Source organism: Emys orbicularis, chromosome 15, assembly GCF_028017835.1.
Source record: "Emys orbicularis isolate rEmyOrb1 chromosome 15, rEmyOrb1.hap1, whole genome shotgun sequence".
NCBI classification, from domain to species: domain Eukaryota; kingdom Metazoa; phylum Chordata; order Testudines; family Emydidae; genus Emys; species Emys orbicularis.
In genome coordinates, this window is record NC_088697.1 from 2,442,251 (window position 1) to 2,467,454 (window position 25,204).

Consider the following 25,204-nt stretch of genomic DNA (forward strand, 5'->3'; position numbering starts at 1 on the left):
TATTGTTACAGGTGAGTAATTATCATCATTTTTGTTTCACAGAGAGGGGAACGGTGCCATAGAGGGGCAGAGTGTTAGAGCCAGGGGTTAGAATGACGCACACTCCATGCTGAGAAGCAAAGCGGCATCTACCCGTTTCCCCAAACCTGGGCACATCCTGGAATTTTTCCAGCTCACGGTTTGACAACCTTTCCAAAGATATATATTTTTTTTAAATTTCCAAAATAAAAAAAAACTTATACTGTATTTATATGGAAACCAAGTCCCAGAACAGTACACTGAACTACCAAAGTAAGCTCACATCTATATGGTAACATTAAGGTGCTATTTTTGTCAGCCTTAAAATCCACCCCTGTACAGAAGGCGAGGCCATGGCCTACGCACCCGTTAAAGCCTACTGCAAGTGAGTGACTGCTCTGTTTACTATCAGCTGGAGTGCATATGACCCTGAGTAGCTCCACAGTAGAATTACTCGCTGTAGTAAATCCATGGTAATAAATCCTAAGCCAGAATTCACTTACAGTTCTTCAGGCCCCAGTCAAAATCTTAGCCCCATTATGCTGGGCGCTGCACATGTATGTAGCAGAAGAGGCTCGTTCATGTGTGCAAAAATGGCCCGTCACTGCCAAACTCCCATTAACTGCACCGGGGTCAGCATTTTGCCCTCTGGTTCTTTAGGGTTGAACGTGGCATTCCCCCATTGTTACAGGTCACCACACAACTTTAACATGTTATTAAAGAGAGGGGAAAAAAGCGTCGATATAGAAAACCAGCGGGGAAGAGGCCAAGGCCATGGCAGTCATCTTGAAAGATTTTCCCAGTGCAAACAGAGGCCGTTCCCTTGGGGGAAGTGCTGTCTGGGTATGGCCGTCTCGGCTCTTTGATCCTCTTGCAAGACAAAATGCGGTGGGCAAACCATTCTGATAAACACTATGACTTCTCTGTTAGTGACATGTTATGTTTCTTCAGTGGTCTCCCTCTGACAGTTGCTGAGCTACAAAGAAACATTCAACAGAGATGAGAGACGGGGGGGAAAAAAACACCAAAAAAACAACACAACCCACCAAACCGTTCCCTGGGGAATATAGACCAAGCCACAAACAGCCAGGGTCAAGTTGAAGAAGAGTTTCTCTTGGTGTCAGAAAATTTGTGTTTTGCTCTCAGTGTGTATCTTTTTGTTTTTGAACAATATGATAATACCACACTAACCACCCTGCAAATATATTAAATTGCAGCTTTGAAACCAGATGATCAGATGCCCCTTTCATTTCTTCCCCCTTCCCAGCAGCTAACCAGAGGACGAAATAAGTCAAAGATCATGAAATCAACTGCCACAAAAAAGCCCTTGTCTATTGCATTTTAAAGCCAAAGAGAAAAACCCCAACCCACCCCTTTCGCCTCCAAATTCGTCCAGAACCATTGGCTTCTAGCACCGCCAGGGAACTGTTTCAACATGAATGAATGGGATCAGCGCCCATGCTTCTGAGGGCTGTAGGGGGTGTTGGATTAAATTTAAAAGGCACAGAGGGAAACGTTTGGTTGGCAAGCAATGTTTCCCTGCAGGCGATGGGCATATCCTATGTGGGTATTTATGACTATTCTGCAGGGGGAATGGAGCTGAGAATTAAACAGAATTCGTAGTGGTGTGCATGCAAATCCGAACCCTTTCCTACCAGATTTAACACCACAGTTCATAGAAATACAGCACGTATGGCTAGGTTACGATTATTAAAATTATGACTACAGTTGTAATGCTGGGAGTTCTGCCTGGGTTAAAATTGCACGATTTGGTCCTGTCCTCTAATGGTCACCTATCTCAAATTCCTAACATTTTTTTTCAGATAGGTTCCCCAGAAATGTTGTCCCAGGAGGCTGGCTACCTCTGACAAAAAATGCCATGGGGACTTTAGAGTTCAAAAGTCTTGTCTAGAACAGGCTTTATCCAGAAAATAGTGACTGTGGTTCTCTAATCATATCAGTCTCTTCTGGACTTAAAATCTATGAATTTTTCTCTCCTGGAATTGACAGTTGTAGAGAGAGATCATAGAGGAGAAAAATGAATAATTACACTTTCCCTGTAAATACTGAAGAGAAATTCTTCCTCCACCCAACCCTGGATTGTAATTGTATTTGCTTCTTCCAGACATCAGAGTATTTGAAAGTCAAAAAAGTTTAGAGGAGGGCTGTGGTGTTTCATACACCTCTACCTCGATATAACGCTGTCCTCGGGAGCCAAAAAATCTTACTGCGTTATAGGTGAAACCGCGTTATATCGAACTTGCTTTGATCCGCCAGAGTGCGCAGCCCCGCCCCACCCCGGAGCACTGCTTTACCGCGTTATATCCGAATTCGTGTTATATCGGGTAGTGTTATATCGGGGTAGAGGTGTATTGTGCTGATACGCTTAACTGTTCCCAGGATTGGACCCATATTTAGAAAGGATTTCTCCATTTGCCTTGTGGTGTGATTAGCAGTCTCTTTTATTTTAATATACAGAAAACGAAACAATCAGGGGAAGAATATGCCTGAGAAGGAAAACAAAAGATGGTTTAAAAACAAATACAAGTAGGGAACTCCAGGATCTATTAGGATCCTCAGTTAGGCCCTGATCCTACAACTGAATCTGCTAGCATAGACCAATGCAGGATTGGGGCTTTTATTTTACCTGCTATATTTTTTGAGTTGGTGAGGATAGTCCTAGAAACCTAGATGCATTTGAAAAGAAGATGGAATCAGAACAGGACTGCGTCCCTTATTCCTGAAGGAGGGGTTCCCCAGCTTTTATTGGTGGGGTGTGCAGGTGGGGAAAAGGTATTTGAAATGCTGGTATTTTAAAGTTACAGGAGACTGTATTCCTTCGACATTTACTTTAGGAGCTCCCTGATTTTAATGGACACAACCAAGCAGCTGATGAGAAGAAAAAAAAAATTAAGCTTGGAATTCCCCAGTTATAGGTCCAATTCTGTTCCTATTTCAGTTGCAAAACTCCCCCATCATCCTCATTAATATCGAAGGTCCGAACCTGCAAACAGTACATGTGGGAGCAACTTTACCTGGGTGAGTAATCCCAAAGTTACATATGTCTGTAACATCTGCAGGATCGGGCTCTGTGAATGAACACCCCGGTTGTATTTAGGGCCCAAGGCGGCACATGCTGACTATACACGTTGTTATGGGGACTACCCACTGTAATAAACATTGGACAGGATTACTGAATGCCTATCACGCAATCACTAGGCACCGCAAGCGTGTTGAGTCGCAGGCATGAAGCCAGTCACAGGATCAGGGCCCCTAGAGAGTACTGTATCCCTTATATTTTTAGGAGCACCCCAATTCCAGTTGCATTTTGGGGGTGGCTGTCAATAACCTAGATGGGTTTTGTGTTCCGGCTACAAGTTTAAGAAAAAATCCCCCCCTCAAAAGCGGGAACTTAAAAGAAAAATAAAATATGGTACAAACAATTATAACATTTTGTTCCCCAATTTTATGTGTGTGTGTCCTGGGTGAAAAGTTAACAACGAAACAAAAAAGAAAGGACGGTGTTTTTTAATAGAAAAGCGGCGGGGGGGGGGGGGGGGGGAATCTCGTTCTTTTTTTTTTTTTTTTTTTTTTGGTGAGTGTGTGTGGAAAACCTTCTTGAAAAAGATATCAAGGAAAAGACAGAGTTAAATCTGTCCCCAAGATGCACTTCACCGAATTTGGACCATGCATTTAAATTCTTCCCCCCTCCACCCCCTTGGTTCTTCTTCTCTTGCCTTAAGCCTAAAGAAAGAAAGAGAGAAAAAAAAATACACCACTCTCTTCTGAAGTATTTAAAAGTAAGAAAGGAAGAAAAAAAATGAAAGGGCCCCCCTTCTCTTGTCTCTCGCATGCACTAGTAAAGCAGGCAAAAAAAAATTATATATATATATATATATATATATATGGTGTTACTAGTATGGAACTAGTTAACCTTTAACAATTTATGCTGATGTCACACTGAGCATGAGTACTGATTAATCCCAGCCTTTTCTGCCCCCCCCCCGGAAAATATTTTTATTGAGGGAGGTGGGGGGGGAAGTATAAGAAAAAAGAAATAATTTAGAGCAGCCATCTTTGTTTTATGCAGAAATCTTTCTCTTTCAGTTCCCCCCCAGTGCCAGGAATATACAAATATTGTTCATCTATGCAATGAGCTGAGAGATTCAAACAAGCAACAATAAGGAGAAAAATTAAGGGGGGAATCTTTTTGTTGTTGTGGCTGTTTTGGATTGATTTTTGGGGGGGGGGCTGGGTTTTTTTTTTGTTAACCTCAAGGAAGAGGTGTGTGTGTGTGTGTGGGGGGGGGGGTGACTTAAAAATCAAGCCAGCCATTTTGTTTTTTTTTTCAATAAAGAAAGGGGTGGGGGGGATTTTTTCCCCCTTTTTTTCCCTCCTGGGGGGGTCTGTTTTAAAAATAATTTAAGGGCGGCCATTTTTATTCCTTGCTCTTGTGGCAAATATTATGCTGAGCTGCCCCCTCAGAATTTAAATATATTTTAAACTTCTCTCTTCCTCTCCCCCCCACTTTTATATTTTAAAGGGGGGGAGGGGAAAAAGTTAAGAGTTTTTTCCCCTCTCTTTTTTTTTTGAATTCATGGGACTTTTTCATGCAGTTCTTTTTTTTTTTTTTGTGACTGAGGTGATCTGAACGGGGGGGAGAGGATTTTTGTGTGTGGTGAAGGGGGGTTGTTCCCCCCCTTCTCTCTGTGTGTGTGTCCCTGCCCCCCCCCCCCCCCAGCACCACCATGGCTTCCCCTCTGAGGGAGGACGAGGAAGAGGAGGAGGAGATGGTGGTGTCTGAGGTGGAGGGGGATGAAGAAGAAGAGGAGGAAGAGGAGGAGGAAGAAGGAGCAGGGGACAACAGCCCAGGCGACATATTCCCGCCTGCTGCTGCTCCACTGGCACCAGCACCAGCAGCATCAACTCCACCAGCAGCGGCTCCTCCAGGTAAACAAGCCCCCTTCCCCCCGAGCAGGGCGCCAAAACAACCCCCCCTCCCCCTCCAACGGCTTTGGAACTTTCGGGGGGGGGGCACTGTTTGTAAACAACCAACGGCTGTGGAACGTTGAGGGGCCGAGAGTTCTGACTTCCGAGGCTTCCCCCCGCCGCGCGCGCGCCGCTGCCCAACGGTTTTGGAACGTTGAGGGGCCGAGAGTTCGCGGCACCCTCCTCCCCCCACCCCCCCGCTGCCCAACGGCTGTGGAACGTTGAGGGGCCGAGAGTTCACCCCCGCCCTCTCCCCCCGCAGGCGCGCACGCTGCCCAGAGGGGAGAGTTTCCAGCCCCCCCCTTCCCCTCTTTGGATCGTTGACGGGCCGAGAGTTCCGACCCCCCGGCCCCATGCGCCCGCGCTGCCCAATGGCTTTGGAACGCTGAGGGGCCGAGAGTTCAGCCCTCCCCCCCCCCGCGCGCGGCTTAACGGCTTTGGAACGTTAAGGGGGACCCCGAGAGTTTCTACCCCTCCCCACACGCGCCTCGCGCGCGCTGCCTAACGGCTTTGGAACGTTGAGGGGGCCCCCCGCGTTTCTAACGTTCAGGATGGGGGAGGGGTGGGGGAGGGGTACGGGCAAGCCCCCCTCGACTTGGTTTTCAGGGTCCCTCCCCCACCCGAAGTGGCCTCAGTGGGGCCCAATGCGCCTCCATCGATTCCAATAGAGAACAGGATCGCCCCCCCCCCCGAATGTGGGGTGGCCCTGATTGCTTGGCAACACAGCCCCCCTTCACCCTTCTCCATTAAAGCCCTGGAGGCTGCCCTCAAAGTGCTCCCCCACCCCCTGCCAGCTCCTGTGAGGTGGTGAGCACCCCCAGGGTTGAGGGGTTTCCCCAGCCCCAAAGACGGGGGCAGTTCTGGCAGTGGCGGTGGAGGAGCAACAAGATGGGACCCCTGGGGTCAGTGTGGGGGGAGTAGAATAGGGTTTGTGGGGTCAGCGGGTGCTTGGCTGGGGGGAAGCTTGGCATCCGATGGGCAGGACTGGGCCCGCTGGGCATTGGTGGGAATGTGGGGTGATTGGTGCCTGGCGGGCAGGATGGGGCCTGCTGGGCATTGGGAGAGGGGGGTAATAGGTGCCTGGTGGGCAGGATGGGGCCCCGTGCTTAGTCAGCAGATAGGGAGGGCATCTGGCAGACAGGACAGGGCACATGGGGTCCATGGACAGGGAGGGAACCTCGAGGGACCAGCTGATGGCATTTGCCAGCGGGCTGGGAGAGCGCTTTGGTGCCCTTCAGCATCAGATCAGCTGGAACGAGGTGGCGTGGGGGGGGGTCAGTAACCTGTGGGGCGTGGCCTGCTGGCATTAGGGGCGGTAGGTGGCATTTGGCCCTCTGACTAGTGGTGGTCTCCAGGGGATGTAATCTCAGGGTGTAGGGAGCAGATGGGGCCAAACACCCAACCCGACTCAGTGCCCTGCGGGATGGGCCGCCTCGGGTACGATGCAGGGGAGAGCGTTGGACTCTGTGCAGGGTGAGGACGTATTGGGAGAGCAAGTGGCTCCGCTGTCCATGGGACATGGCCACGGTGGTTACCTAAATTTGGATGTGGTGGTCTCTGGTGGGGTGGGGGTCAGTAGCCACAGCTTGTGTGGAGGGGACTTTGCACCCCTCTTGATAGCGTTACCTCACCTGTGATGGGAGTAAAGGGTGCCTTAAGGGATGGGGCTAATTGCCCTCAACAGGAGTGGACGGGGTCAGGGCCAGGTTGGCGATGGTGGGAGCGGAGGGTGATGTGAGGACAGGGTTAATGGGCTGTGGTGGCAGTGGGTGGGGTCAGAGCCAGGTTGGCGATGGCGGGAGCGGAGGGTGAGGTCAGGACAGGGTTAATGGGCTGTGGTGGCAGTGGATGGGATCAGGGCCAGGTTGGCGATGGCGGGAGCGGAGGGTGAGGTGAGGACAGGGTTAATGGGCTGCGGTGGGAGTGGGTGGAATTAGGACCAGGTTGGTGTTGGCGGGAGCGGAGGGTGACGTGAGGACAGGATTAATGGCCTGCGGTGGGAGTGGATGGGTCAGGGCCAGGTTGGCGATGGCGGGAGCGGAGGGTGAGGTAAGGACAGGGTTAATGGGCTGCGGTGGCAGTGGATGGGGTCAGGGCCAGGTTGGCGATGGCGGGAGTGGAGGGTGAGATGAGGACAGGGTTAATGGGCTGCGGTGGGAGTGGGTGGGGTCAGGCCCAGGCTGGCGATGGCGGGAGCGGAGGGTGACGTGAGGACAGGGTTAATGGGCTGCGGTGGGAGTGGGTGGGGTCAGAGCCAGGTTGACGATGGTGGGAGCGGAGGGTGAGGGGAGTACAGGGTTAATGGGCTGTGGTGGGTGTGTATGGGTCAGGACCAGGTTGGCGATGGCGGGAGCAGAGGGTGAGGTGAGGACAGGGTTAATGGGCTACGGTGGGAGTGGGTGGGGTCAGGACCAGGTTGGCGATGGTGGGAGCGGAGGGTGAGGTGAGGACAGGGTTAATGGGCTGCGGTGGGAGTGGGTGGGGTTAGGGACAGGCTGGTGATGGCGGGAGCGGAGGGTGAGGTGAGGACAGGGTTAATGGGCTGCGGTGGCAGTGGGTGGGGTCAGAGCCAGTTTGGCGATGGTGGGAGTGGAGGGTGAGGTGAGGACAGGGTTAATGGACTGCGGTGGGAGTGGGTGGGTCAGGCCCAGGCTGGCAATGGCGGGAGTGGAGGGTGACGTGAGGACAGGGTTAATGGGCTGCAGTGGGAGTTGTTGGGATCAGGACCAGGTTGGCGATGGCGGGAGCGGAGGGTGAGGGGAGGACAGGGTTAATGGGCTGCGGTGGGAGTGGATGGGGTCAGGGCCAGGTTGGCGATGGCGGGAGTGGACGGTGAAGTGAGGACAGGATTAATGGGCTGCGGTGGGAGTGGGTGGGGTCAGGCCCAGGTTGGCGATGGCGGGAGCGGAGGGTGAGGTGAGGACACGGTTAATGGGCTGTGGTGGCAGTGGGTGGGGTCAGGGCCAGGCTCGCGATGGTGGGAGCGGAGGGTGACATGAGGACAGGGTTAATGGGCTGCGGTGGCAGTGGGTGGGTCAGGGCCAGGTTGGCTATGGTGGGAACGGAGGGTGATGTGAGGACAGGGTTAATGGGCTGCGGTGGCAGTGGGTGGGGTCAGGACCAGGTTGGCGGTGGCAGGAACCGAGGGTGAGGTGAGGACAGGGTTAATGGGCTGCGGTGGGTGTGTATGGGTCAGGACCAGGTTGGCGATGGCGGGAGTGGAGGGTGAGGTGAGGACACGGTTAATGGGCTGCGGTGGCAGTGGGTGGGATCAGGGCCAGGTTGGCGATGGCAGGAGCGTAGGGTGACGTGAGGACAGGGTTAATGGGCTGCGGTGGGAGTGGATGGGATCAGGGCCAGGTTGGCGATGGCAGTAGCGGAGAGTGAGGTGAGGAGAGGGTGAATGGGCTGTGGTGGGAGTGGGTGGATCAGGGCCAGGTTGGCGATGGCGGGAGCGGAGGGTGAGGTGAGGACAGGGTTAAGCGGAAGGCAGGGTAGTAGGTGGGGTCAGGACTAGGGTGAATATGGCGGGGACCTTTTGCGATATGCATCAAATGCTGTGTTTTGCGAGTTTACCTTCACTTCAGTTGTTGCCCTAAGTCCAGTCCGTATTCCCCCTGTATAACTGACCTGCTCCCTGTTCTGTGGCACCCATTATCTTGGTATCGGACTCCTGCATGGTTTAAAAAGCAAATTTTAAATGTCAATGAAATCACAGGGATGTAACCAAAGGGTGTTGTCCGTTAAAATTGGAGAGTATTTTCCTGCTGCCAAACAAATCTCTACCCAGATTCGCTTCGATTTGCTCTCCCTTATTTAGAAAACCTCAGGCGTGGGGGGGAAGGACGCTTAAGGAATCGAAGGAGCAGAGAAATAAGGAAGTGTGGGCGTAAGATCGCACCGGTTCTCCCTCTCCCTTTATCGTTGGCATAATTATTAAATTATTTCTATTACAGTAACACCCGGATGCCGTAATCATGGATCAAGGCCCTGTTGTCCTAGGCTGTGGGTACCTGCCTAACAAATAGATGGTCTGTCGCCAGAGTTTACAACCTAAGGCTTCAGCCTTCCAAAGACTTGTCATTTGCCGTGCGTCATGTGAAAGACGTGCAAGTCTTTTGCCTTCGTCTAAATGGACAATCTCTGCCCCAATCCTATTATTCTCAGCAGTAGGGTCTTTCCGCACATTGATTGGTCATAATGATCAGTGCGTCGAGAGAGAAAAATATGCTTATTAGTTTCAGCCTTGTAGGAAAAGGATTTGTGACTTGAAAAAAAAAAAAGTGGGGGGCCGGGGAATAAAGTCAATATTTTTCTGTCACCAAATTTGATTTCCAGGTCTCCAAAGTCACTTTGCTTTCTCTTGATTTAATAAATGCGTTAATTTTAATGTTGGGCCGGGGGAGTGGAAAGACAGCTGTCTCCCCCGACCTTCTTTCTTAGCATTCCCTGAGTGACTGAAACACGTGATCGCTACATATAGAAAAAACATGTTCTGTAGTTTTGAAGCATGGGGCCTGGTCTACGCTGGGGTGGGGGGTCGATGTAAGATACGCAACTTCAGCTATGGGAATAGCGTAGCTGAAGTCGACGTATCTTATTTCGACTTACTTCCTGTCCTTACAGCGCGGGATCGACGACTGCGGCTCCCCCGTCGACTCCGCTACCGCCGCTTGCCCTGGTGGAGTTCCGGAGTCGACGGGAGCGCATTCGGGGATCGATATATTGCGTCGACGTGATATATTGATCCCCGATAGATCGATCGCTACCCGCTGATCTGGCGGGTAGTCTGGACGTACCCTAAGTGTCTGATCCTGGAGACGCTTGGGTGGGTAGCTTTGCTCATGGAAGTAGTCCCATTGGCTTCAGAGTGTGAGTCAAGTTCCATGTGTTGTGTGTTACATCGTGCCCGGAAGATGTGTGGCTTGAGATCTTCATTCAAATCCTGCCTCTGCCAGTGGCCTTGCTAGGTCACCTTGGGCGAACCGCTTCCCCACCCCATGCCTCGGTTTCCCCCTCTGTGAAATGAGGCTAAAGATACTGTTGACTTGCTTTGGAAAGTGCTTTGAAATCTACTGAAGAAAATAGATAAGAGCTGGGGATAATTATTATATGAGAAAGTGGAGGAAAGATTTGCAGGTTTATGACCTAACACGTGTGGCTAAGTTAAAGAAAGGCAAAGATGATTCCCCATTGTGAATACTGATTTTAAAAAAAATTAACACTAGAGAGGGAGAAAAACAATCACTTTATTTTCTCTTGATCAAGAAAAGCCACTTTCAGTGAAAAGGAAAAGAAAAGTGTGTGTGTGTGTGTGTGTGTGTGTGTGTGTGTATAAGCTCCAGGATTTAAAATAGAGTCTCCTCTTCCTCGCTTTTCAAAATGGTCAGAAATCGATGTTTCCGTTTTAAAAGCAGCGTTGCTTCATCACGAAAACGGTGTCCCCTCAATCTTTAAATCTACCTCCCGATTCTCCACCTGTAACATTGAGACGCTTAAGCGAAAGAATCCAGAACCGTTCATAAAATGACCGTATGGCCTTGCTTTTTGTTTATTTGTATTCAAGTACATGCTGCTGAGCAGAGATCAGGGCCGCCTTGAGCTAGGCCTTGTATTGAGTAGGCGCCGATCCTGCAAGGCTTTTCAGCATTTATGATGAAAATCCTGGCTGTGTTGAAATCAGTGGGGATTTTGCCTTTGTCCTCAATGAAGCCAGAATTTCGGCCATAATTTTTTGACTTCCAAACTCCTCCAGACCAGGGAGGTAGAAGATCACAGGTTGATTGTTTTTCCCAGAGCCCTGAAAACATCCGAACTCTGGTGCTGATTCTGGAAAGACTTAAACATGTGCGTAACGATGTGGACAGCTAAAGTCACTGATCGAAGTGGGACTCCTTGTGTGATCAGAATTAAGCACCTGATTAAGTCTTCGCAGGATTGGGTACCTGCAGGATGTAACACCGTGGTGCCCGCTTCGAAGAAGCAAGTTCCTGATTTGAAGAGGTGCTGAAGGCTCACCATTTGTACTGAAGTCTGCTGGACCTGCAGGTGCTCAGCACCTTTGCAAATCAGACCACTAAAGTTGGCAGGGGGGTGCTTTATAATTACTCCCCCCAAAAGGGGCACTTTAAGTAGTATTTCCACGTAAAACAACCACATGGAAATTCTTACAGGATCTGAGAAACGAGGGGATACGTTTAGCCCCTGATCCTGTGATTGATGACGGATCCAGCTGGAGGATTGGCGGCCTTGGTTGCTTTCCAGCATGAAATCTCTTCCAACGTAGCTGTCCCCTCTCCTGAGTAGGGCACTGGGAACTCCACCAGGTTTCCTTGGCAAGAGTTTTCCTCACATTGGTCGTAAAGCGGCGGCTAATCCAGCTCATCGTCTGAAATTCGGGAAGGTCTCAGTAACCTACCTACTCCTGCACTGGGTCTCTGATCTCTCCCGGCCCCCCTGCATTTCCTTGTCAGCTGGTGTCCCTGTGGATTTATACCCGATAACAGACTATTCTCTGAGGGCGAAATTTGCAAAGGGGCTCCGCATCCTACCTGGGAACAAGGGGGAAGAGGTGGGCTTTACGTACTTCTGAAAATCTGCCTGCTTCAATCAATTGCTTAACGGGGGACCTGAGCGCTTTCTGAAAATCTCCCTCGTAGCCTGTATTTAATTTGGCAGAGTTCCCGAGGTGCAGAATCCCTCCCTGACTGGCGAATTTCTACCTTGGGGACAATGATTTTTAAAGCCACTGTTAAAAATAAGGACATATTCCCCTGCCCCAGTGGAAATGGCCTCTGTTAACTGCCGTAGATAAAGGATCTGTTCTTGGTTTGCTTGTCTTTTGTTTAAATTTAAATATGCAAGTGGGGTGGAAAAGACATCTGTAGTGAATGAGATGAAGATTCTTGAGTCTTTCTTTGTTTCGGGTTATGGTGAAATAACTCTTGATTTCTGGTTTTAGTTAAATTTCCATCCCCGCCATCCCTTGTCGCGTTATATAATATCTATGTGTGTGCATGTATTTTATATATTATATATATATATAATTTTTTTTCCAAGGTAGGGAGTGAAATGTCACGTGTGTGGAAATTTCTAGTTGATTGCCTGCCAAAATACCGATCTCGGCTGCGCATGTGCATCAATATTATGATTAGGGCGGGGGGGGGGGGAGAATCTGAAAGGGGCGATGGGGGAAAAAAAAAAAAGAAAAGATTGATGGCAGGATTAGAAATTGACGGGATTGAGGGGCGGTAAGGAGGCACCGCGGCCTGCGCCGCTCCCCTCGGCTTTGTGAATTACATCCCACCGGGAACTGAGCAGCGGCTGAATGCAACCAGGTGATTCAAACCCAGAGGGCTGAAGAGATAATGTGGTATTGTCAGAAGAAACTGGGACCTAGCCAGATGCGTTAGACAGAAGGGGCTGGCGGCTGAGCCGGGCTCCGACAGGAATCTAGGCGGGGAGGGTGCGAAGCCGAGTCCACCCCGTTGGCTGTGCCTCCGTTTTTATTTTATTTTTATTTTTTTGCATTTTGATTTGCAAGGCAAAAGAGCTGGTGGTGTCAGCGTATGGGGTGTGTGCACGCCTGCGGCAGGGGGGGGTGGGTGGGTGTCAGAGGGCTGTGTTGTCATTTCTAACCTAGCAAGGCATCCCCTGTCGAGGTGACTGGCATCATCTGACAGGTCATTCCTCTCTGTGCTGCTGAGTTCATGTTTGCCTTGCAGCTGGCCAATGTCTCTCTCCCGTGGCCAGCCTGCTGTGTGAAGTTGCCAAAGGATTATTAGATGAGGAATCCACCCCGAAAGGTGGTCGGCAGGCTCCTGCATAAACCAGTGCATTTGTCTTGTCTTCCCTGAGGTTGTTTTTCCCCCCTCCCTTCCTCCCCCCCCCACAGGCCAGGGAAATCCATTATCTTCTTTTGTAAATCCAGGCTCATCAAGGCCTCGATCATCCAGCAAGTGGGACCCACTCAGATGCTTTGTTAGTTCGGGGCCTGTGGGCGAAGACGCGGTGGTGTGAATTTAGAGCCGGTGAAGGGTATTAGTTTGGGATCCTGGAGCGGACAGGTACAGTGGGATCAGTGTGCTTAATCTGTGACCTAGAGGGACCCTCTCCGGGTGCTTGAGCCGTGACCCCGTTTAGTTCTTGACCTCTGTCAAAAGACAGCCAGTTAGTGCCAGCTGTGATTTATGCGGCCGCCTGCCCCACGGGGAGCCAGGCTAAGAACCCGCCAGCTTGTAGGGTCACTGAACAGCCGTCGGATAACGACGCGGGCTTGATTTGGACGGATGAGCTAGAGGAGAAAGGCTCTGCATGCCGGGGAGGAAACTCCCGATTCGGGAGACGGACGCGCCGGTGTCTGATCCTGTCTGTCCCGGGCAAGAATTTGGAGCAATCAAATTTTTTAATTGCTCCGCTCCAGCTCCGTGCATAAAACCTACTGGTCCATGCTCCAGCTCCGGGCTCCGCTCCAAAGCTCTGGTCCCGGGGGCCCTGAGTCCCTTACAAACATCCCGACGGCTCTGTGGGGAAGGGACATGTCGTTATCCCCAGAACTGAGGGCCACAGGGATCGATGTTTTTTTGGTGCCAAAATCCCATTAATTCCAAATGCCTGTAAAAATCTGGGTCTCGGTGACTTAGCCAGGGTCGTATCAGAAGTCTGTGTTGGGAATTGAACTCAGATCTTCTGAGTCGTAGTCAAAAGCTTTACCCGCAAGACCCTCCTTCCTCTGCTTAAACCTAACTTTTAGGGGTCTGTCCTGTAAAGTGCCGAGGGCCTTTGGCTCACGGCAGGAAGTGCTCCCTGCTCAAGGTGTAAGGCGGGGAGTTGGGGCGCTTGGAGCTATGGAACAGTTTGAATCCAGCCCAGGTGCCATTGGGGTGTCCACCAGTGGCGTGCGGGGAAGCGCGGACTCACCTCTCCGTTGTTCTCAAGTGTCTCAGTTTTTGTTTAAAAAAAAAACAACTCTATCGGGGAGGGGAAGAGGACAAACCTTGACAATGTGAGGTGAGTGTAACTGACTCTTGAATTTGCAGAGAGCCTGCGCCCATTGGTCTGAGAGAGGGAAGCTGCCCCACGTGCAAGCAACGCTGCCTTCTTAGCATATGCACAATGTGCTGCGGGTGGGGGGTGACCAGGATTCATCACCGAATTTGGTCCGGTGGTCGGCTCATTAGCTTCCTCAGCCCAGGGAAGCGCGCAACGGGAACGGTGATCTATGCCCCCCAGTGACGCCGCCTGGGGGGACAGCTCAGTTAGGAAATGGATAGCTCAGTGGTTTGAGCAGTGGCCTGCTAAACCCAGGGTTGTGAGTTCAATCCTTGAGGGGGCCATTTAGGGATCTGGGGCAAAAATCTGTCTGGGGATTGGGCTTGCTTTGAGTAGGGGGTTGGACTAGATGACCTCCTGAGGTCCCTTCCAATCCTGATATTCTATGATTCATTCCTTTATGACGGCCGTACGGTGGCCGTTGTGTGAAGCGAGTGCAGCGTTCTCAAAAGTCCCACCCGAGCGCCTGTGTCAGACGAAGTGGTTGTAATGCCCCTTCTGGCCTCCAAAACGGACTCCAGGGCCCTGTCGCTGGCCATCCCAGCATTGAGGCCTGGCTGGGTTGTGCCTGTGTCTGTTTGCTAATTATCTTCTGTCCCCAGGGCTGCCAATCTGGCAATTTCACTGACACCAAATTAAAAAAAAAAAGGATCAAAACCCCATCGCCCTAGGTGCGAGGAATTTGGCTGTGCGAGGAATTTGGCTGAGCGTTGGTGGCTGGGATTCTGGTCTCGCTGGTTTGAGCGTGGGTTTTCTAGAGGCGATGCTAGATGTTCTGCGTTAGTCACGCTTGGGGAACGTTCCCCCACGGTCTCCAGTCAAGCAGGTGGAGAAACGGCTCACGGGGCGGGACGAAGCATGAGAATGGCTGTCTAATTGCTGTTCAGCTGGCTGTCTTGTGACATTAGCAAGGCCTCGTTACGTCTGGCCTCCCTGAGCTAATCAGAGCTTCTGCGGAGGAGAGCAGATGGTTAAACAGCTGTCCAAAAAAAGGTGCAGAGGGACCCATTCACACCAGCGGAGCGACTCCCGATTGACATTGGGGTGAGTGAGAAGAGAACAGGGAGCGTGCTGCACCCCACAAGCTCTGTCTTATTTTGCCGGTATGCTGAGGACGGCGCTGCAAAACTCTTGTGCCATTTCCTGATTTCCTTAAATCCTCAGCTCCCAGAGTCATGTGATTAGGTGAGACTTTCAGCTGTGGTTGTTTGAAAATAGCAAGTTGTGACCTCTCTGGGTTGTGGGGGAAAGCTTGAAAACATAAAACCGGGCGGGGGTGGGAGGAACCCTGGATTTATTATTTATTTTTTAAATCTCAGGATTATTATTATTTTTTTTTTAAGAAGTCGACCTCATGATTTTCTTTGCGGCCTGACTCATGGCTTTTGAAGGCTTCGGCTTGGCAGTGTCCAGTGGATTAAAAAAAAAATCCCCTTTTCCCAAGGTCTGGCTTCTGTCATTCATACTACCCTGAGCCACAGGCGAGGGAGCCAAAATCTCTTTCCTCTGCTCTTCGGCACATAACTCAGAGCTTTGCTTGTTTCAAACCGCCGTCGGCCTTGCCAGGATCCCGGTCGTCTGACATTTGATAGCTGCTCCGAGGTGATTGACTCATGGGTTTGCTGCTGCTGGCTTCGCCGGACGTGGTCCGTCTTGGGCTCTGGTCCCATCAGATCTCACAAGCTGGGTAGGACTCGGGGGACAGAGGCGCCAAGGTCGCAGCAGGGGAAGTGGTATTAGAGGAAAGAATGGTGATGGGAACGGTTCACTTCCTGTCTCAAACTCTGTCACGGTGTCGCTTGGCTCCACCCTCTCAGAGGTGGCTGCATTTTGGTAAAGCAGGGGAGACGACGGCGGAGCGTTAGAGCTTCAAACCGTGAATGTCTTGTCAACAAGGCAGGCACGTAAGTTACCATCGGGTCTGCCACGGTGCTGGGGTTTTTTGGGGTTCTTCACACTCCTGGCTTAGATTTGCAGCGGGTCCCTCGGCTGAGTGCCTTGGAGAGACTTTGGGTACGTCTATACTTACCTCCAGGTCCGGCGGTAAGAAATCGATCTTCTGGGATCGATTTATCGCGTCTTGTCTAGACGTGATAAATCGATCCTGGAAGTGCTCGCCATCGACACTCCTGCTCCGCGAGAGGAGTACGCGGAGTCGACGGGGGAGCCTGCCTGCCACGTCTGGACCCGCGGTAAGTTCGAACTAAGGTACTTCGACTTCAGCTACGTTATTAACATAGCTGAAGTTGCGTATCTTAGTTCGAAGTGGGGGGTTAGTGTGGACCAGGCCCTAGAGACTTCTTGGAGTTTAAGGCGGAAGGATCATCTACTCTGACCTCCTGTGATCTCACCCGGTTACGCCTGTAGTGAGCCCGATGACTTTAGTTAGACCAAAGCATCTTGATGTTGCATTAGCAGGAGCGTCGTAAGCCAGACACAGGAAGTAATTCTTACGCCCTACTCCGCGCTGATACAGCCTCAGCTGGAGTCTTGTGTCCAGTTCCGGGCGCCTCATTTTAGGAAAGATGGGGACGGATTGGAGAGAGTCCAGAGAAGGGCAACAAAAATGATGAGGGGTCTAGAAAACATGAGAGAAGATTGAAAAAATTGGGTTTGTTTAGTCTGGAGAAGAGAAGACTGAGAGGGGACATGATCACAGTTTTCAAGTACATAAAAGGTTGTTACAAGGAGAAGGGAGAAAAATTGTTCTCCTTAACCCCTGAGGATAGGACAAGAAGCAACGGGCTTAAATTGTAGCAAGGGCGGTTTAGGTTGGACATTAGGAAAAACTTCCTGACTGTCAGGGTGGTTAAGCTCTGAAATAAATTGCCCAGGGAGGTGGTGGAGTCTCCATCATTGAAGGTTTTTAAGAGCAGGTTGGACAAACACCTGTCAGGGATGGTCTAGATAATAGTTAGTCATAGAATCATAGAATATCAGGGTTGGACGGGACCTCAGGAGGTATCTTAGTCCAACCCCCTGCTCAAAGCAGGACCAATCCCCAACTAAATCATCCCAGCCAGGGCTTTGTCAAGCCGGGCCTTAAAAACCTCTAAGGAAGGAGATTCCACCACCTCCCTAGGGAACCCATTCCAGTGCTTCACCACCCTCCCAGTGAAAAAGTTTTTCCTAGACCTCCCCCACTGCAACTTGAGACCATTGCTCCTTGTTCTGTCATCTGCCACCACTGAGAACAGTCTAGATCCATTCTCTTTGGAACCCCCCTTCAGGTAGCTGAAGGCTGCTATCAAATCCCCCTTCACTCTTCTCTTCTGCAGACTAAATAACCCCAGTTTCCTCAGCCACTCCTCGTAAGTCATGTGCCCCAGCCCCCTAATCATTTTTGTTGCCCTCCGCTGGACTCTCTCCAATTTTTCCACATCCTTCTTGTAGTGTGGGGCCCAAAACTGGACACAGTACTCCAGATGAGGCCTTACCAGTGCCGAATAGAGGGGAATAATCACGTCCCTCCATCTGCTGGCAATGCCCCTACTTATACAGCCCAAAATGCCTTTGGCCTTCTTGGCAACAAGGGCACACTGCTGACTCATATCCAGCTTCTTTTCCACTGTAACCCCTAGGTCCTTTTCTGCAGATGGTCTAGTTGTCCTCTCTAGGTCTTTTCCAGCCTTACGGTTCTGTGATGCGTTGGGGCTTGGGTCTGCGAGGGAGTAGCTTGCAGGTGTAACTTTGCCTGCCAGATCCCCATATTTTTGCCTACTGTGAAATTGACAACGGGGTGGGGTAGGGTGTGAAATGACCAGCCGGGTCGGCCTAGAAACCATAATTTCGCTTTACGCAAGGCCCGAACTCATGTCTGACACTGTGTATTTATTATTTTGCAAGAGAAGAGTAACGGGTAAATATCTGTTTCACCCTAAAAGCCCTAATAATGGTTGGTTTTCCACAGCTGCATGGGTCAGTAGCACGACCCTAGGGAAGGAATAAATACCAGAATGCAGCTGTCTGCCCTTTGGTGAAATAACAGGGTCCTCGGAGTAAATATAGCATTTAGCCGGCGGGGGGGAGGTTGGGGCGGATTGCACGGGCGTATCTCAGCTGCTGGAAATCCGTTGCCAGCTGTGAGGAGGATGAAGATGCATTCTGACCTGGTGCGGCCTCGCTTTGGAGACGCATGTCAAGGCTTGAAAGTTAATTTGGAGGAAGGGAGGGTGAGAATCGAAAGCGCTGTCGCTGTTCCTGACAGGGAGGTTTTGTGGAACAGCTATTCCGCTTAATTTCCCTATGTAAATAATCCTTAATAGATAACGTGTGACTCCATCCCTAGGAGGCTTTCCGGGTTGGCACTGGCTTCTCTGTGACTTATGCGTTACTTGAAGGAAACCGTTGGGCCGGGGTGAAATGCCAAAAGCTATTCTTCCTGCGGTGCAAATGCCGTTACGGAAAGAGAACGTTTCCCGGTTCTTTGCTCCTGACGTCAGTCATTCTCAGCAGCGTGGACCGGGAACGCCAACATTTGCAAGGAGCCCAGTAACTTAGTGCAATTAGGACAACGACTCCGAGCCAATCTCATGCTTCAGGGCTCCGGCCAAGTTGCCTGCAGGGGTCAGGAAGGAATTGATGCGCAATTGGTATCGGGGAGTGGGAGCCACTTTCCCCTGGGGCATCAGAGATCGCCAGGGCTGGCTCTGCTGCTGACCCGCTGTGCGTCGGTGGGCGAGTCGTTCCCATTCCTGGTGCCTCAGTTTCCCCTTCTCTGCTGATTTCGATTGTAAGCTCTTTGGGACGGGGACTTGTCTCTGACGAGGCGTTTGTGCAGCGCCTGGCACAGCGGGGGCCCTGGTCTCAGCTGGGGCCTGCCGATGCTTCCGTATTATTGCAAAAAATAAACAAGAGTAACACTCCCTCAAAACGCCAGTGGAGAGGATTTGGCGCGTTTGCATAATGAATGGCCAGCCGATGGTTTGGAACCACGGCTATCCAGCCAGGTTTGGCTCACTAGCCAGCGGAGCTGCATCTACGTAAAGCTGGTGCAGGAAAGAAACGGAATTGAGCCCGTTGTTTCGTTGAAGGCCAGTTAGATCATCTAATCTGGCCTGTCCAACGCGGGCCCATCAATTTCCCCTGCACTCAGAGAAGTGTCATTTTACCCTTTCACACCGTACAAAAACCAGGGCTCACCCGCCAAAACAGAGGCAGCTGGTTTAGTACGAAGAAGAGGAAGTCCGGATAGCTCAGTCGGTAGAGCATCAGACTTTTAATCTGAGGGTCCAGGGTTCAAGTCCCTGTTCGGGCGAGTCTCGCTTTTGCCAAGAAGGCTAATGGCATTTGGGGCTGTATAAGTAGGGGCACTGCCAGCCGATCGAGGGATGTGATCATTCCCCTTTATTCGACATTAGTGAGGCCTCATCTGGAGTAGTGTGTCCAGTTTTGGGCCCCACACTACAAGAAGGATGTGGAAAAATTGGGAAGAGTCCAGCAGAGGGCAACAAAAATGCTTAGGGGGCTGGAGCACATGACTTATGAGGAGAGGCTGAGGGAACTGAGATTGTTTAGTCTGCAGAAGAGAAGAATGAGGGGGGATTTGATAGCTGCTTTCAACTACCTGAAAGGGGGTTCCAAAGAGGATGGATCTAGACTGTTCTCAGTGGTACCAGATGACAAAACAAGGAGTAATGGTCTCAAGTTGCAGTGGGGGAGGTCTCGGTTGGATATTAGGAAACACTAGTTCACTAGGAAGATGGCGAAGCACTGGAATGGGTTCCCTAGAGAGGTGGTGGAGTCTCCTTCCTTAGAGGTTTTTAAGGTCAGGCTTGACAAAGCCCTGGCTGGGATGAATTAGCTGGGGATTGGTCCTGCTTTGAGCAGGGGGTTGGACTAGATACCTCCTGAGGTCCCTTCCAACCCTGATATTCTATGATTCTAAGTTGTTTTTTTGCACAATTAATCTGTGGAAGTCCTTGCCATGGGATGTGGCGAAGACCAAAAATATAACTGGGTTCCCAAAAAGTTCACGGAGGATAGGTTCATTGGTGGCTCCTAGCCAAGATGGTCCGGGACGCAACCCCACGCTCGTGGTGACCCTAAACCGCGGGCTACCGGGAGTGGTAGAGCACAGTGGGTCACAGCATAATTGTCCTGTATGCTCTCCCAGCGCGCTAGCTCAGGCCACTGTTGGAGACAGGATACTAGGTTAGTTGTAGCGAGGCCTGACCCAGTCTGGCAGCCTTATGACTTCAGGATTGTGCAGGAGAGAATGAATGGGGAGCTAAGGTTGACGCCAGCCGAGAGATTCAAACTGTTCGCCCGCGGCTCTTTGGCCTGCCGTTCACCTCGGAGGTCCCCGCGCGTCCTCAACGCGGTGGCTTCGAGCGGCTGCAAAACGCGACGAGCCGGGCTCTGAGCCCAGTTCCTTGGGGGCCTGTAATCCGTGCCCGGCAGGCGTGGAGAACAGATGGCAGCTCCGGGCCCGCGGGACGGTGCGGCTGTAGGCAGGGGCTCTCGGCTTATTAGTGCCTGGCCCCGGCTGCTCAGAGGCGAGGATCCTAGGCAGGGTGGATTGTAGGGGTGGGCGAAGAGGGAGCCGGGGGGGGGGGGGGGGGAAGACAGCTTGCTTCAGCGTGTGAGCCAGACGCACAGAATCCTGGTGCCGGCAGCCCGCTCCCCGGTGCTGACTTACTTATCTTTTCTTTCCCCCCGGCTCTGCAGACGAAGAAGATGGGGATCTCAGGAACCAGGAGAGCGCCCTGGGCGTCAAGAAGAAGAAAAGGGGTCCCCGCAAACAGAAGGAGAACAAGCCGGGGAAGCCCCGGAAGCGCAAAAAATTAGTAAGCCAGTTTGCCGGGCGGCCGACTCGTCGGGGGCAGGGCAGCTGGAGGCGGGGTGTGTGTGTGATCTCAGATGGGGAGGGAGCAGCGGGTGTGAGGGTGGGGCGGGTTGATCTTGGACAGGGAGGGGAATCTATGCGGGGACACAGCCCTTTTTGAGCTCGGTGGGCTGATCTTGCCGCCGAGCTGCGTTTATCGGCCCTGCCCGTCTCCTCAGCCCGAGAAGGCTCAAACCCCGCGCCCAGAATCTGTTCGGCCTCTTTATTGGGGGCAGCATGTATTGGTGGCACAGGATCCTATTCCCAGCTCTGACACTGGGTAACCTAGAGCAAATCACTCCCTCCTCCTCCCCACCCCCACCGTGCCTCAGTTTCCCCATCTGCGAACTGATGCCGACCTCGTTTGTGAAATGCTTTGAGATCTGCTGATGAAACGCATAACAGCCGGGGCACCTGAGAGATTTCCCCCCCAAATCCTCCCAGCCGGTTCAACCGAGATTGACATCCGCCCTGTCCCCGCTGGGAGCCGTTGTGTTCCCTCGCCAATTAGCTCCCTCTTGACTTTGCCCCTCTCGCCCCTCAGGTGAGCGAGGATGAGTTTGAGTCGGACCGGGAGGAGTTCCGGGAGAAGTCGGAGAGCGGGAGCAGCGACTATGGAGGGGTGGCCAAGAAGAAGCGGCGGAAGCACCGGGAGAAGAAGGAGAAAAAGACCAAACGCCGGAAAAAGGTGGATGGTGATGCAGGCCAGAAAGTAAAGGTACAGAGCAGCGATCCGCCACCCGCTGCTGGCCGAGCTCTCTGGGGTGAAACCCCCCACCCCGGTGGCCCTTTGCACGTATAGGGGAAATCATCACCCGGATCAGTTTCATGGGCTGGAGCCGATATTCCCATAGAGCGTGAAGCCAGATGGGGCCACCAGGTTTCATAGAATAGAATATCAGGGTTGGAAGGGACCTCCAACCCCCTGCTCAAAGTAGGACCAATCCTCAGACAGATTTTTGCCCCAGATCCCTAAATGGCCCCCTCAAGGATTGAACTCATAACCCTGGGTTTAGCAGGCCACTGCTCAAACCACTGAGCTATCCCTCCCCCAATCCAGTCCACCCTCCTGTCTAGCATAGGCCAGTCACTTCCACCCACTTACCCCTCAACTGAGCCCAAAGACCTAACCATCTCCGGAGACTAACCCGGCAGAGACCGAGATACCCCCACTGCCTGATTTCCCTGCCCTGGCAGGGGATTGATGAGGCAAGATGTGCCCGGAGGATCCCAACAGGCAGTCCACCCCCAAACCTGACGAGCCGTTGGACCCCGCGTGAACAGGGCGGCGGGAGAGAGGGATTCCCAGAGCCGTGGCGGGAGAGCTTAACTGGATTTTAGCGAGCGCCGTTTGGGAGCTTGCCTCAACTCCTTGCTATCCCGTGCATGCAATGAACCGAAGCAGCGGGCCGCGGAACCACGCGCAAACGGACGGCATGGTTAGATCGGCCTGGGCTGACAGCAGCTTCGCTCTGGACAGAGGCCTGTTTGCTAGCAAACTTCTGCCTCAAAATCTCTGCTTTTTGGCTGATGTTTGGAAAGGGCACAAGGGACATCAGGAGTTAGGTGCATAAACTCTGGTAGGCCCTTCAGCCATTCCAAAGCACCTGCTCTTTCTCAAGATAACTCCCCTATTAGCGGAGTTTCCCTCCTCCCTGTTGTTTCGAAGCCGAGTTTGCCTGTCCAAAGCGCTCTGGGACTGCCGTTCTGTCGGAGAAGGTGCGGGGCAAACGGATGGCGTTGGGGAAATCCCAAATCTGAAATTGTCCACCAGCAAAATGTTGTGGGTTTGGGGAGAATTTTCCTTTCGAAACCACATTTTTTCTTTTTAATTGAAAATAGTTTGTTCCGATGTTCAGCTTTGCGATTTTGGGGTTTTTTCCCTCTTTCACCCTTTGATTAACCTTCTCCCTGAGAAAAAGTGGGAAGAACCCCCTCCCCAAAACAGGAAATCTGAAAATGGAAAACGGCAACGAAGCAACCGTTTTTTAGTTGAGACCTAGGACAGGCAGGGAACGCCCGAGTCACCAAGTTTGTGTCAGCTACGGCAGGCCCCCAATCAGACACTGGGCAAGGTCCGTCTTCAGACTCATTCGGCTGTCTCCCTCGTGCCCCCCACTGGAAGGCCGTTCCTGACCCTCCCTTCCTCTGATGGGTATAATTCTGCTTCGGAGCTCCAGCCTCAGTTAATCCCCATCTGTTCCGCCAAAAATTGAAGTGAAATTTCTCATTTTGATTTTCCCGCTTTGGGAGAAATGAAGCATTTAGTCGGTTTTGACAAAATCACATTTTCCAGTGGGAAGTTTTTCATGTGGAAAAAATCGGGAGTGTTTGAAAAATATAGATTCAGTGGCACCAAAATATTTAACAAATTTGCCTCCATTTTGCCAAATAGTTTTGGTCCCCAAGCAAAGTAACAAACAAAAAATTCCTAGGAACAAAAAAAAAAGCTGAAAAATTCAAACTGTTTCTAAACGACTTTTCATCTAATACATCTCTACCCCGATATAACGTGACCCGATATAACACAAATCCGGATATAACGCGGTAAAGCAGCGCTCTGGGGAGGGGGGGGGCTGCGCACTCCGGTGGATCAAAGCAAGTTCGATATAACGCGGTTTCACCTATAACGCGGTGAGATTTTTTGGCTCCCGAGGACAGCGTTATATCGGGGTAGAGGTGTAATTTCATTTAACAAAAATGGTAAATAGGGCTCAAAACCGAAATGAAACATTTTGATTTTTTCAGTTGAAAGCGATTTTCTATTTCTTCATTTCCTGTTGTTTTACTCTGAAAAAATCCAAAATGTTTTGGAAAAAAAAAAGTTTGCAGACGAAACGTTTGATTTTTGTTTTCTTCAAAACAACTTTCAAAATTTCTCTTCGTTTTATTTTTTTTAAAAAATGAAACCTGATCGAAATCGAAACCAATCATTTCATTTCCGGGCGAGCAAAAAGTTGCGTTCGACCCAAAACAGTTGGGTGGTTTGTTTTTTTTGGAGATGCCGAGAAGTTTGAAAAACTTTATTTTTGGTTCGAGCCCATCATGGTTCTCCCGTCCCCTGATTTGTCAGACTTGCCCATGAACTGGAAAACCGAGAAAGGTCCCCGCTTTTGTTGGGTTTAGTACGTGGCTGGCCATGCGCTAGACAGGAGGCCGTGCTGCATGATTTGGTAGAACCTTCTGGCCGCGAATGCTATGGCTCCATTTTGCCCACTCCCTTTTGCTGCTAATTACTGGATCCTTGGCAATTCAGTATGGATGCTCCATTGTATCCTGTCTCTAGCAGGGACGTAGGAGAATGGTAGATCTCTCAGGACTGGAATCTTTAGGATGCCTCTGTGGTGGTCCCTCACGCTTCCTCTCCACGCGCCAATCCTGGGAAACCTCCCACTGGGAGGGCAGGGGTGTATCCTCCCCTTTGGATAGGATCTGGCTAACGGGGAGCGTTTGGCTTGCTCAGCAGGTGGAGCAGAAGTCCTCGGCCCAGCTGCTCATGACCTGGGGGCTGGAAGACGTGGACCACGTGTTCTCCGAGGAGGATTATCACACGCTCACCAACTACAAAGCCTTCAGCCAGTTCATGAGGTAAGATCCTGGAGTCTTCGGATTTCCCATTGAATCAGGCTGTAGGGTGGACAGTGGGCGGCAGCTAGGAGTCAGGACACCTGGGTTCTGTTCATGCCCCTGCCCTGTCATGTGACCTCGGGTGGGTCGTCTCCCCTCCCACCCGTTGTTTGGGCAGAGAGGAAGGTTTCTGGGCAGGAACTGTACCTCATGCAGCGCCCGGCAGGCCTTCGTTGGGATCTCTATGGGGTGGTGGGCCCCATATCTTGGTCAGGTGGGTCTGTGCGGTGCCTGGTGTGATGGGGCCCTGATCTTGGCCAGGGGGGTCTGTGCAGCGCCCAGCACGACGGGGCCCCGATCTCGGTCGGGGCAGGGTGGGAGTTCTGTGCAGCGCTGAGCTCATGAGCTCGTTAGTAGTGCCTAATGGGGGTGCATGGAGCTGCTCTAGAGCGTCTCTGTTCTGGCGGTGGGGTGCTGCCCCAGGTCTGCCTGCCCTATGGCTGGGGAGGAGAAGGATGAAAAGGCTCCCCCAATCCCTAAAATATGCCCCCGCTGCTGATCACGACCCTGGACCAAGCCGTCGCCGTCTCCCTCTGCCCCAGCCCCCTTGGCGGCAGCTGCCGCCAGCAGATCCTGAAGCGGGAGGAGGAAGTGGATCCAGTCTCAGCTCCCCCCACGCTCGGAAGCACCAGATGTTCGGGGAGAAGGAACCCCAAGAAGACCAGTAACATGTGTCAGTGGAGCCAGGACTGA

General features: G+C 51.6%; 1 protein-coding gene and 1 non-coding gene across 2 annotated transcripts in view; both read left to right on the top strand.

Annotated features, from left to right (window-relative positions):
- The first annotated feature begins 4,657 nt into the window (after nt 1-4,657).
- The window catches only part of CHD3 (chromodomain helicase DNA binding protein 3), a 62,144-nt gene continuing 41,597 nt past the window's right edge, over nt 4,658-25,204 (top strand). Inside the window, exons 1-4 of the mRNA XM_065417167.1 lie at nt 4,658-4,968; nt 20,728-20,846; nt 21,429-21,596; nt 24,348-24,472. Coding sequence (XP_065273239.1) covers nt 4,767-4,968; nt 20,728-20,846; nt 21,429-21,596; nt 24,348-24,472 — 614 coding nt within the window. The 5' untranslated portion in view covers nt 4,658-4,766. The remainder of the gene's footprint in view (nt 4,969-20,727; nt 20,847-21,428; nt 21,597-24,347; nt 24,473-25,204) is intronic.
- TRNAK-UUU (transfer RNA lysine (anticodon UUU)) lies at nt 19,243-19,315 on the top strand. The gene has a single exon. It is a non-coding gene; the product is annotated as a tRNA-Lys (tRNA).